We start from the raw sequence: 13,367 nt of genomic DNA on the forward strand, positions 1-13,367 counted from the left end.
CTGCTCTGATTTCCCTCCATTCCATTTTCTTATTTACGAGGCACACAAGATGACAACGTGTACGTAGATGGCACACTATTGGTCCGCAATAAAGTTAACAATCGCTTTGTTCTGGTTGTAACCCTGGCAGGATAGCGGAACCAAGGGTCAGAACTCCACACTCGCTTTGCAGCTATGCTGCATCTCAGTCACTCGTTCATTCACCAGTCACACCAGAGTTAACTCAGCTCATTCATACTTAGTTATCAGTTTTAGAACGCCTGACGGGTATATCCAAATTCAATGTGAACAAGCCAGTATCCGAGTTCAGTATCAATAAATCTGTACCACCAAGAGTACAAAACTTATGCGGCTTACATAAGCATACTAATTCCTGTCGGGATTCAGACCCACTCGGCAACTAAACACCACACAGTCGCTCGCTCACTCCCCCCACCCTGTGGGACAGAGGAGAGAATTGGAAGAGCAAAGCATAAAAAATTTGTAGGTTGAGATAAGAACAGATTACTAATTAAAACAAAATAGCAATGATAATAGTAATTATTATAATAATAACAATAATGATAATATAAGGAAAAGAAAAAGGGAAAAAGGGTAAAAACCAAAAACACAACCGATACAAGTGCTCACCAACTTCGGAACGACGCTGCCCGTCCCCGAGCTGTGATTGCTGCCTCCCTCCCCTGGCCAGCCCCTCCCAGTTAACATACTGGGCATGACGTCACATGGTATGGAATATCCCTTTGGCCAGTTTGAATCCGCTCTCTTAGCTCTGCCACTTCCCCTCCCGGCTTCTTCTGCACCTGGCAGAGCATGGGAAGCTAGAAGAGTCCTTGACTAGTATAAGCACTACCTAGCAACAACTAAAACATCAGTGCGTTATCAACATTGTTTTCATACTAAGGCCAAAGCACAGCACTGTGGCAGGTACAGTGAAGAAAATTAACTCTATCCCAGATAAAGCCATGACAGTATCCACCCCAATTCCATATCATTTAAGTCATGCTCAGGTCCCATACTGTCCAATACAATTTCAATAACCCCTAGCCGCCTTCTCATCCTTTAATAGAATATACTGATTGCAATTATCATTCCCCTCATCAATGGAAAACCCCTGTAATATGTCTGTGAAATGTCCATTGTGTTTCATTTAGTCCATGTCTTTGGGTTACATCTATTGTACGAGTCTTTCAGAGAGATGGTGTGTGTGGCGTTGGATTGTTGCATGCTGAAGTCAGTCCTTGCTCCATCACCGCTGCGCTGTTAGTCCTTGTTCTCTCACCGCTGCACTTTCCTTGGTTCAATGCAAGATTCCCACCATGATACCATTGATATGGAATATAGCAACCATAGTAGTGTTGACACACAACATTATATAGCAATTAACAGCATACCATTCAGTTCATTGACTGTTTTCACCCAAAATCAAATCCCCTTGAAAAACACATCGGACTCCTCCATCCTCCCGCATCACCCACGTCCTCGATCAAAAGCCGTCCCACGAATTGGTTTGCCTTTGCCTGAGGCAGGAATAACCCAGACTGTTTTCCCCAACATATTTTTTACATGCACTACAGGGACTCTATCCCCTTCCACAGTATGTAAGGGTTCTCATTGGGCAGGGCCAGCTTGATTGGCAGATGCCCTAGTATTGACTAACCAGGTGATTTTTGCTAAATGTGTATCCTGGTGTTTAAATGTTCCACAACCCATTGCTCTTAGTGTAGTTTTTAACAGTCCATTGTATCTTTCGATTTTCCCACAGGCTGGTACGTGATAGGGGATGTGATACACCCACTCAATACATGCTCTTTGGCCCAGCTGTCTATGAGGTTATTTTGGAAATGAGTCCCGTTGTCTGACTCAATTCTCTCTAGGGTGCCATGTCGCCACAGGAGATTGTATTCGAGACCCAGGAGAGTGTTCCAGGTGGTGGCGTGGGGGACAGGATATGTTTCCAGCCAGCCAGTCGATGTTTCTACCATTGTAAGCACATGGCGCTTGCCTTGGCAGGTTTGTTGGACTGTGATATAGTCAATCTGCCAGGCCTCCCCATATTTATATTTCAGCCATCGTCCCCCATACCACAGAGGCTTTACCCGCTTCGCTTGCTTGATTGCAGGGCACATTTCACATTCATGGATAACCTGCGCAATAGTGTCCATGGTCAAGTCCACGCCTTGAACACGAGCCCATCTTTATGTTGCATCTCTCCCTTGATGGCCTGAGGTGTCATGGGCCCACCGAGATAGAAATAATTCACTCTCATGTTACCAGTCCAGACCCACCTCAGCCACTTCAATCTTGGCAGCCTGATCTACCTGCTGGTTGTTCCGATGTTCTTCAGTGGCCTGGCTCTTGGGGACGTGAGCATCCGCATGACATACCTTTACAACCAGGTTCTCTACCCGGGCAGCAATATCTTGCGACAATGCGACAGCCCAGATTGGTTTGCCTCTGTGCTTCCCGTTGCTCTGCTTCCATTGCTGTAACCACTCCCACAGGGCATTGGCCACCATCCAGGAGTCAGTACAGAGATAGAGCACTGGCCACTTTTCCCATTCGGCATTGTCTAAGGCCAGCTGGATGACCTTTACCTCTGCAAACTGGCTGAATTCACCTTCTCCTTCAGCAGTTTCTGCAACTTGTCGTATAGCAATCCATACAGCAGCCTTCCATCTCTGATACTGTCCCACAAGGCGACAGGACCCATCAGTGAACAGGGCATATTGCTTCTAAATTTCTGGCAGTTTGTTATACAGTGGGTCTTGTTCAGCCTGTGTCACCTCCTCCTCTGGTGATAATCCAAAATCTTTGCCTTCTGGCCTGTCCGTAATCACTTCCAAGATTCCTGGGCGACTGGGGTTTCCTACTCGAGCCCACTGGGTGATCAGTGCAACCCATTTACTCCATGTAGCATCAGGTGCATGGTGTGTGGAGGGGACGTTCCCTCTAAACATCCAGGCCAGCACTAGCAGTCGGGGTGCCAGGATCAGCCGTGCTTCAGTACCAACCACTTCTGAAGCAGCTCGAATCCCTTCATATGTTGCCAATATGTCTTTTTCATTTGCAGTATAGCAGGCTTCAGACCCTCTGTATACCCAACTACATTATTTCAAAGCAGTTATGCCAAAGAGATTACATGCTGTGCACTGTACAAACATCCGCCACATGGGTCGTGTGCTCTGGGCTTCACCCGGATCTTTGGACAACTGTTGATCTTCCAGTTCACCATAAATCACCTCAAGTACAGCTACTTCCCTCAGGTACTAGATACCTTTCTCCATGGCTGCCCATTTTCCTAAGCGATATATAACATCTGCCTTGAAGGGATACCTTTCTTTCACATCAGACAAGAGTTGCCTCCAGAGGCTGGGGCTGCTCTATCCTCTATCCAGGTGGACTTTGGGTTCTGTCACTAAATAGCGTCTTGCATGTGAATAACACCCGTCTCTTCTGGGCCAGCTCCTCCATAATCTTATCTGGAATCTTGGGCTTAACGGTAAGGAAGAGGTCACTGATAGTCTTGGCTAACCTATTTGTTCTGATGAATATTGTCATTGTCCTGCTGAACCTGGCTGTATTTGTAATGGGATGCCAAGGCATTCAGTTTGTGTCCAGTTTACCAAGATGCAATTTGGTGGATATGGGGGGAAAGAAGATCTGTTTCTGCTGCAAAGAACTCCATCTCGCTAAAAGCACAGAACAAGAGACTGTACAGAAGCTATACCACATGAAGGCATGCAACCCTTCTCACCTTCTTCTCAAGAAGGTTCTCTCTGCTCTTTGGGCCATGAGAGCTCTCACCACCACAGTCTCCTTGGTAGCAGCTGTCCTGCATTGCTTACAGATTGTTGCAGCAAGAAGATCCTGCATAGATGAATCTCAGCTTGAAGGCCAAGGTCACACTTTGGAGCCTGATGGTTCTGCCTCACCTGTGCTGCCTCCCTCCTGTTCTGCAACTGTTGGGGTTTAGCCAATAACTCAGCCCCACACAGCTGCTCACTCCCTCCCCCACCAGCAGGATGGGGCAGAGAATCAGAAGGGTAAAAGTGAGAAAGGTCATGGGTTGAGATAAGAACACCTTAATAATTAAAATAAAACAACAACAAAAGCACAATGAAAAGGAAAACCACAAGAGTGACAAAACCCAGAACAGGGAGAAGGGGGAATGAACAACCAAAACAAACACCACATGACACAGCTTCTCATGAAACAAACAAACAAACAAACAAACAAACAAACAAACAAACAAACAAACAAACAAACAAACAAACAAACAAACAAACAAACAAACAAACAAACAAACAAACAAACAAACAAACAAACAAACAAACAAACAAACAAACAAACAAACAAACAAACAAACAAACAAACAAACAAACAAACAAACAAACAAACAAACAAACAAACAAACAAACAAACAAACAAACAAACAAACAAACAAACAAACTCCCCAAGCCACAACCACCTCCACACAACATTGCACAACAACTGCCCCGGTTAATATACTCATCATGGCATCACATGGTATGGAATGAATATCCCATTGGCCAGTTTGGGTCAGCTCTCTTGGCTGTGGCCCCGCCCCTCCCAGCCTCTTGCCCACATGGCAGAGCATGGGAAGCTGGAAAGGTCCCTGACTACTACAGGTGCTACAGTGAAGAGAATTAACTCCATCCTAGCCAAAACCAGCACAGCTATGAAAATAGCTAGCATGAGCCAGAGATAATTTAGCAAGTGCAGCAGCACCTGTGTAAGATTGATGTAACTTTGGAATCCAGTGCCGATGTAATAGCTACTATCAACAGAGGGCAGTGATTTACAGGAAGGGGCAGCTTTCTGCATAGCAATGGTGTGAACTTACTACAGCTGCAATTTGCTAAACAGTCTCAAAAGCAAAGCCATACAAAAAGCATTTGCAAATGCACCTTTTAATATAGGCAACAGGAATGAGAGCCATGTGAGTATGAGAGCAGGAGGGCTGTAAAGACATCATTTCCTTCCTAAAGGCAGCAGACGCAAAAGAACCAGATGCTCAACCAGAATAATAAGAGTGATGCTGAGGACAGTTCTCACTCATCCAGGAATCACTTGGTGAAAGTAAGATATATCTCCATTACTGGAAGAATGTGGATCATTTACAGAGCCTAATGAGACAAACGGGTCAGCATAAATGTGCTGCTGTCTGATCCCTAGGCAGTCTCTAATCCAGCCACGTCATGGAATGAGACATGGTTTTCACTCACACCTAAGAACTTAATTTCTTCAAATGTCTTGAGTGACACCATGTGCCAGTACCCTAGAAGCGAAGCCCTCCCTGGGGAGTTGCTTCTTTCTTTCAGCATGCTGAAGCTGGGGCCATGAAAGCATTTTATTTAGCACCATCCCTTCAAGATCCTTTGCCCACTTCAGCCTATAGAATAACCAAATTCTAGTCTCCTCCCTGTGCTAAGGTAACTTGCATAGTTTTGCTGTAGTTGTGTTTCTGTTTTTTCTTTGCTGGGCTTTTGGCTGACTGATGGTTGCTTGGCTTTGGAAGACAGGGGTGAAGATCTGCCTCAAGACTCCCCATTCCGACATTATCCATGAGGAAGCTTCTGGAGTTGGAAGCTTTAAATAGGTTCCCGCAAAAGCAATTGGTTACCTGAGACTTGCATATGGACTTGCAGAAGAGAGGACGCTAAACTGCAATGCTTAATACTGAACTTGGGGCAAATGAGTATTTCTTTTAAGGCCAACGTGACAGTTCAGGCTCTTGCATATATGTATATCAGTAAATACCTGGGCTAAAGAAACACATCTCCACATACTGAAACAGAACAAACAAGCAAAAATAATACAAAGTAAGGCTACTGCATCATTCAGTGCACTTCCCACATTTGTTTTAATCATCATAGTTTGATTTCAATAACACTTACTATGCAAACTAACATACTCATTATTATATTCCATAAATTAAGGAAATGTGTTGCTAAAGAAATGCCAAGAGGTTGATCTGTGACTAGAAGAGACCACATGGAGAGCATCCTGCGTTTGCTAGCACATATCCTATGGGGAATAAGGCAGAGTCTATACCATGGCAGCCTCATAATAGATATTCCTGCTTCTTCAGGGCATGTCTTTTCTAAAACTGCGTTGCATTAGCAGAAAGAGCAGCCTTCATTAGTGTAATTGGGCAGCCATGAAAATTCAGGCACGAACATGAGGACAACAGATGAGGACAGCAGGCCCTTCACTGCCTGTAGCTGTGCACAGGCACAAGGAAAGAAAGAGGAGGAGGACAGTGCCTAAGCCCTCAGCCCATGGATAGCTCCAGGGCAAAAATGCAGTATCTGGCCTGCCTATATGGCTATGATTTTCCTCTTGCCCTGGTAACATTACTACACTGGGGATCTCCATTGGGCTGGCCACATGAGCAGCCCAGTGAGGGCTATCACTTAGCAGCTTCTTCTCAAAGGTACGCTATTGCTGTGCAGGTAAAGGGCACCACTACCTGTGGTCAGTGTCATCCCATCAATTTCTCCTCTGGGTCCTCCAACTGTCAAACCTCTTCCTCCCAGTGGCAGCTGCAGCCTCCTGTGCCGACTCCCTCAGGATGTGCCACTCTGGCTGAAAAAGAGGAAGATTTTATTTTCCTGGACAACCTCTTCCTGAATGCAGTCTCAGAGCTCTCTGACGGAGCTCACCCAACATCAGGAGAGGAGCAAGAGCTGAGCGCTCACTCTGCGATGTCTTGGAAGGGACAGGGTTTGTATGGTGAATACCTGAAGCAGGCTGAGAGGTCTTGGTTTGAGGCGTGGGCTACCAAGGGGAGGAAACTACACCATGCTGATTGTGAAGTACACGTTAAAAATTGCTGTTGGTTTTTGTAATTTGCCATGCTCTGCAGTGATTAGAGAGGTTTTGCCTAGGAGATTTGTTATTAAAACACTGGCCTTGAGCCTTATCAGTTACTTGGGTCTTGCATGGAAGCTGTTACTGTACTTCGGGTACCACCTCATGGAGACAATTAGCCAATGGAGACAATACCTCCTCCTGTGAGAGGTTTTTATGGAGGAAATACAGAATGGCACCTTAGCTACCATCTTCTATAATGCCTCCTCCTTCATTACAACAACTTTTCAGTATCTTGAACATCCTTGGGTAGTTAAGAGATACCTGTTGGTATTGCTTTGGCAGACGGTTTCAGTTCTGTCTCAGGTTAATAAGCAACGTAAGAATATCATCCAGAGATCTGCCCCAAGGATCTATAGCTATGTGTTGCAGGGTATGCGGGATAGTATGGGCAAATGCCTAAGACAGTGGTGTAAGGGACTAGAAACTTGTCTCAACAATGTCGGCAGAATGGCTTGATTACCAAGGCTTCACCACGACAGCAACTGAGGAAGTTCTACCCAGCAGGAACCTATATATCTATATCTTGTTTTCTGGGAGCACAGAGGACCAGTCCTCTGCACGTGCGCCTGGCTCCAGGGTCATCTTACAACATATGGGAGGGGGGCTTGGACCCCCTGGAACCCTCTGGAACCGTCGAGCACCCTCTAGTGACAATACTGCGCATGCGCCCCACTGCCGAGTGGGAGATGTGGCCATGCAAACCGGCTCATTGACTATGCAACGGGACAATGCTATAAAAGGCAGAACCAGCAGAGACCAGTTGGAACGTTCCCCCACCGGACTGAAGATACATCGGACTGACGGGATGCTGCAGATCCATGGTGGTAGCTATTGTAATTCTCTGTCTCTCTTTTTCCTTTTTTTTTCCTCTTTCTCTCCTTTTCTCTTGTGAACTTGTTGGCGGCCAAATAAAGCGACTTGGCACTTGACTCCATTTCGAGTCTTAATTTTGTTCCCGAGAATACAACAAACCTGGTCACGATAACACATCCAATTGAACATCACTCAGAAGTTAAGCCCAGCCGCCCCTAGCCACCCAGAATTTTCTGAGGTTGGTTAGAAAGCAAGGAGGCTCAACTTCTGCCAAATTGGGCAACCCAACAGTGGATTGTGACATTTTTTAATTGGCATCATGGACAGGATTCTCAGAGAACAGAAAGTGCACAACTAAGGTGTGGCCTCCTGAGGGTGAAAAGGGGAAAAGTGGATAACATTAAGGTGTGACCCTCTCAGGACAATAGAGCCCCTTTGTATTATGTAAGTAGCCGCTTAGAAAGCTATAGCTGCCTTTGTGCTAAGCGCAATTAAGGTGTGACCTCCTGAGGGTGAAAAGGGGAAAAGCGGATAGTGGCATTAAGGTGTGACCCTCTCAGGACTGTACAGCCCCTTTGTGTTAGGTAAAATGGCCACTCAGAAGGCAGTTAACGCTCACGATTATGTCTCCTCACCAGCAGCAGGGATAGACAAGCTATATGATCTTTTGGAGGCGCACCGATCTCGCCCCTCACCTCAGGGACAAGATTGGGCGAAAAAACATTGGTTTCAACCGCAGAGTGTAGTAGACAGGATAAGGGTACTGCAGAAGGAAGCTAGGGTTAGATCGGGGAAAGGAAAAGCTGTAATTTGCGCAGTACTTGGAGCGAGTTTGGCAGCAGCGGTGGAAGATAGGAAGCAGAGGCTTTGTCAAGCCAATGTCACAATAGACTCACTGCAGATGGTCATAAAGTCACTGCAGGAACAATTGGAGGAAAACAAGCGATTGTTGCAGGAGGAGAGAAATCAAAATGCCATACTGAAGGAGGAATTGAGGGATCAACTTTTGAGGGAAGCAGATACACTGGCGGAGGTAGAGATGAAACTTTCAGAGAAAGGGATACGGCACATTTACCCTCAGGGAGACTTGCAGAAGGCAAGGGAAACTGTAGAAAGCCTCCCTCACATGTATCCACTGGTTAAAACAGAGTACTTGTATGAGGACAATAACGATGACCGTCCTCAAGTTCTCACCAAAGAAGTCCCATTTACAGCAACTAAACTAGCAAAGTTGAAAAAAGACTTTGCAAGAACTCTGAAGGAATCGGAGACAGAATACGTGTGGAGAGTGTCCCTGTCAGGGGGGGATGGAATTTTGTTGTCGGAGAAAGAAGCAGAAGGATATTGGGGTCCGGGTGTGTTTTTAACTACAGGTAATCGCCGAGCCCCATGGTCATTAACCCAGAGGGATGCGTATTGGGCCAGAGGGCTGAACCCTTTAGAGAGGGGAGATCCCCTTGCCATAACAGGTACGGTGGATCAGTTAGTGGAAAGTGTACAGAAAGCGGCCTGTCTCCAAATGATGTATGATCGGGAGCTCAAGCCCAACCAGGGTTCCCCGGTGATGATGCCTGTAGACCCAGAGAGGATGATTCCCCTGATCCGGGGACTCCCTGAAACCCATTGGGATCCAATTACAGGGGAAAATTCAAAATACTTCTGAAGGAGAAAGGACTACGGCCACTCTAGAAGGGATAATAACCCCTGACCATGGGCGGCCGGGAAGGAAAGTGTGGACGTGGGGGGAGGTAGTGCAGGAATTAATTAATTTTGGGAGAAAATATGGCCCTGTTGGTGGATCGTTCCAAAAAACCAAACAAGGGTTGTACGGTCTGCAGAGCAAGTTAATAGTCGGCCGCTGTCAATTGGGAAGGGCCAGGATTTGAGGCCACTCCGCAACAATCATCCCGGGAGAGAGAGACCCCTAAGTCGACAGGGGTTATGGCATCTAGGGCTTCAGAAGGGCATTCCTCGAGACCTGATGGATGGACTCCCAACCCAAAAATTGGAAAAACTTGTAGAGAAATGGTCAGGGAAGAAGGCCACTCTCGGATTAGTTCCCGATGCTCCACCCCTGATAGATCTTGAGGGGGAGCTGACTAGGGAAAAGGTGGAAAACTAGACCCTCCGTTCCCCGAAGGTGAGGAGGGGAGCAGAGGATGGATGTTTGTGAGACAACTCACCGTGAATGTAAGAGGGGATTTATTAATCACAGTAGCTGTAGGGCCAAGGAAAAGACCGGTAATTTTTCTAATTGATACTGGGGCACAAATCACCGCACTGATGCAGACCGAAGCAGAACGGTGTGCGATCTCTATCCCATCTAGAAATCTAATTATCTTAAATGCACTGGGAAAAACACAGTCAATGCCTATGACTTCAGTGACGCTATGGTTCCCAGGAGGGGAAGCCCCCATCAATACCATGGTAGCCATAGGACCTTTTCAGACGAACCTTTTAGGCATAGATGTGTTGAAGGGAAGGCAGTGGCATGACACCCAGGGGAACTCGTGGTCTTTTGGAATCCCCCAGATCAGGCAATTAACTGAAACATCTCGGGCGGAGGTGTGCCTATTGCAAACGGCACCTGCCCTTCCCCCCTCCAAGATTACCAATGTGAAACCCTATCCATTACCGCTAGGAGCCAGGGAAGGGATAGCCCCAGTAATTGAGGATCTCAAACAGCGGGGAATTTTAGTGTTTACCCACTCCCCGTACAATTCACCAGTGTGGCCAGTATCGGCGACTGAATGCAAACACTGGCCCCCTGACCGCGGCTGTACCCAACATAGCCGAATTAATTGCAACCATTCAAGAACAGGCCCACCCTATCTTAGCAACCATTGATGTGAAGGACATGTCTTTTATGGTTCCACTCCAGGAGTGTGATCAAGATCAATTTGCTTTTACCTGGGAAGGACAACAGTATACTTTTACCCATTTGCCTCAGGGATATAAACACTCGCCTACCTTGGCCCACCATGCCCTAGCACAGGAATTGGCAGCAACCCCATCAGAAAGAGAGGTCAAAGTCTATCAGTATATTGATGACATACTAATAGGAGGACATACCATAGCTTTGGTGCAGACTATGCATGACAGAATTATTAATCATCTGGAAGGAATAGGCCTTCAAATACCCAAAGAAAAAAATACAAGCCCCTGCCAGTGAAGTTAAGTTTCTGGGCATCTGGTGGAAAGCAGGGTCAGTCTGTATTCCTTGGGACACCCTCTCAGCGTTAGATCAGGTAAAAATTCCGGAAAGTAAAAAGGAGCTGCAACACACCTTGGGATTATTGGTCTTTTGGAGAAAGCATATCCCTAACTTTGCAATAATTGCACGTCCCTTATATGACCTGTTGCGAAAGAGGGCGATTTGAAAACGGACTCCAGCTCACGATGAGGCATTGCAGCTTTTGGTGTTTGAAGCAAGCACCTGTGCTGGTTTTGGCTGAGAAGGGGTTAATTCTCCTCACTGTGGGGTTCGGCTACCTTTCCAGCTTCCCGCACTCTGCCGCGTGGCGGGGGGGGCTGGGAGGGGCAGGGCCATGGTGGGGACGGCTGACCCCGACTGGCCAATGGCATGTTCATTCTGTACCATGTGACACCATGACCAGTATATTGAGGGGGGGCAGTTTGCGGCTCGGGAGCAGCGCGGCGTCGGGTCGGCGGGCGGTGAGCGGCTGTGTCGCGTACGGTTTGTTTCGGCGGTTCGTTCCCCCCTCCCCTCCCTTACTCCCTACCCCAGGGCTTTGCACCTCTCGTTGTTCTCCTTTACATTGCATTTCTGTTGTTGTCTCTTTTAATTTTAATTATTAAACTGTTCTTATCCCAACCCACGAATGTTACCCTTCTGATTCTCTCCCCCATCTACCGGTAGGGGAGTGAGCGAGCGACTGTGTGGGGTTCAGCTGCCGGCTAAACCATGACAGTCTTTTTGGCGCCCAACGTGGGGCTCAAGGTTTGGAGATAATAACAGCTGCTGGTCACAGCACCATGTTGTCCTTTTTGCATTTGGTGTTAAAGATCGGTGTTGGTTTGTTTAGTCTGCTGTGTTCTGCTGTGATTAGTAACGTTTTGCCCATGAGATTTGTTATACAAACACTCGTTTTCAGCTTTATCTGGTATTTGGGGGTTTTGCTGAATCCGTTACTGTACTTTGGATACCACCTTGTTGAGGCAATTAGCAATTATACCTCCTCCTCGAAGAGATTTTATATGGAGGAAATACAGAATGGTATCTTTGCAACTTTGCTCTATGATGTCTCTGCCTCTATTACAACAACCTTTTTGTATCTTGAACATCCTTGGGTGGTTAAGGTGCACTTATTGTTAGTTTTTGGGCATGTTGTTTTGGTTTTGACTAAGCAACTTCAGAATATCACCCAGAAATCTGCCCCGAGGCTTGATAGTTACGAGTGGCAGGGCATGTGGGATAGCATGGGCAAATACCTAGGGCAGTGGGCACCCCCAGTGTTTTGGAATTTCACCCCTGAACAAGTGCAGAATCCTAAAAAACTAGTAGAATATTTGGAGGAAGTATGTTGTTACGCTGGGAACTCCAGAGAGACACAGATAACTGCAACATGCTGGGGCCTGGCCCATGCATACCGAGCCCTGCTCAATAGTATTCAGTATCCCCAAGGGGAAGAGAATGTCTCTGGTTTGAAATGCAAAGTGACTGGCACTGTAGACACTCCAGCCCTGAGGACAGGCACTGCAGCCATTCAAACCCCCACGACAAGTGCTGGGACTGGCTCAGAAAATAAACCCGTAAGTGTATCAGTTGCCCCCATACACAAGACGAAGTATTGGAAACGGACGTCAACTCATTTAGAACGAGATGTTGATAAAGCAGGGCCATCACGGGGAGAGGAGGAAGAAGTCATAAATGAAATAGAGACCACCCGATCCCTGTCCTTGAGTGAGTTGTGAGATATGCAAAAAGATTATAGCCATTGTTCAGGTGAGCACATTGTCACCTGGCTGCTCCGATGCTGGGATAATGGGGCCAGTAGCCTGGAACTAGAGGGAAAAGAAGCCAAACAATTGGGATCCCTTTCTGGGGAAGGGGACATTGACAAAGCAATTGGGAAAAAACCACAAGCCCTCAGCCTCTGGAGGCGACTCCTGTCTGGAGTGAAGGAAAGGTATCCCTTCAAAGAAGATGTTACATATCGTCCAGGAAAATGGACAACTGTGGAGAAAGGCATCCAGTATCTAAGGGAATTAGCCGTGCTTGAGGTGATTTATGGTGACCTGGACGATCAACGGTCATCCAAAGATCCAGATGAAGCCTGGTGCACACGACCTGTGTGGCGGAAGTTTGTACGGAGCGCACCATCTTCGCATGCAAACTCATTGGCAGTAATGTCCTGGAGAGAGGACGAGGCACCAACGGTGGCGGAGGTGATTGATAGACTTTATGAAACAAATATCTCTTCCTCGCTTGTCTCTGCTGTGGAGAAACTGTCCCGGGAGTTCCAGCAATTCAAAGAAGATATGTCCTACTCCCCACCTCGACAGAGTAGTGTCTCAGCTGTTAGGAATAAGCGTCCTTTGGCTCAAAGAAGGGGATACACACCACGGGCCACCCTATGGTTCTACCTGCGTGACCACGGAGAGGACATGAGGAGGTGGGATGGCAGGCCTAC

The 13,367-nt window shown here is 46.9% G+C and overlaps 1 protein-coding gene across 1 annotated transcript; it reads left to right on the forward strand.

The window, feature by feature from the left end:
• The first annotated feature begins 8,302 nt into the window (after positions 1-8,302).
• LOC142049747 (uncharacterized) lies at positions 8,303-9,599 on the forward strand. The gene is given in 2 exon segments (XM_075077680.1): positions 8,303-9,327; positions 9,329-9,599. Coding segments are annotated over 2 exon segments (1,296 nt in total).
• Positions 9,600-13,367: the final 3,768 nt, after the last annotated feature.

This window comes from Phalacrocorax aristotelis, chromosome W (assembly GCF_949628215.1).
Source record: "Phalacrocorax aristotelis chromosome W, bGulAri2.1, whole genome shotgun sequence".
NCBI lineage: Eukaryota > Metazoa > Chordata > Aves > Suliformes > Phalacrocoracidae > Phalacrocorax > Phalacrocorax aristotelis.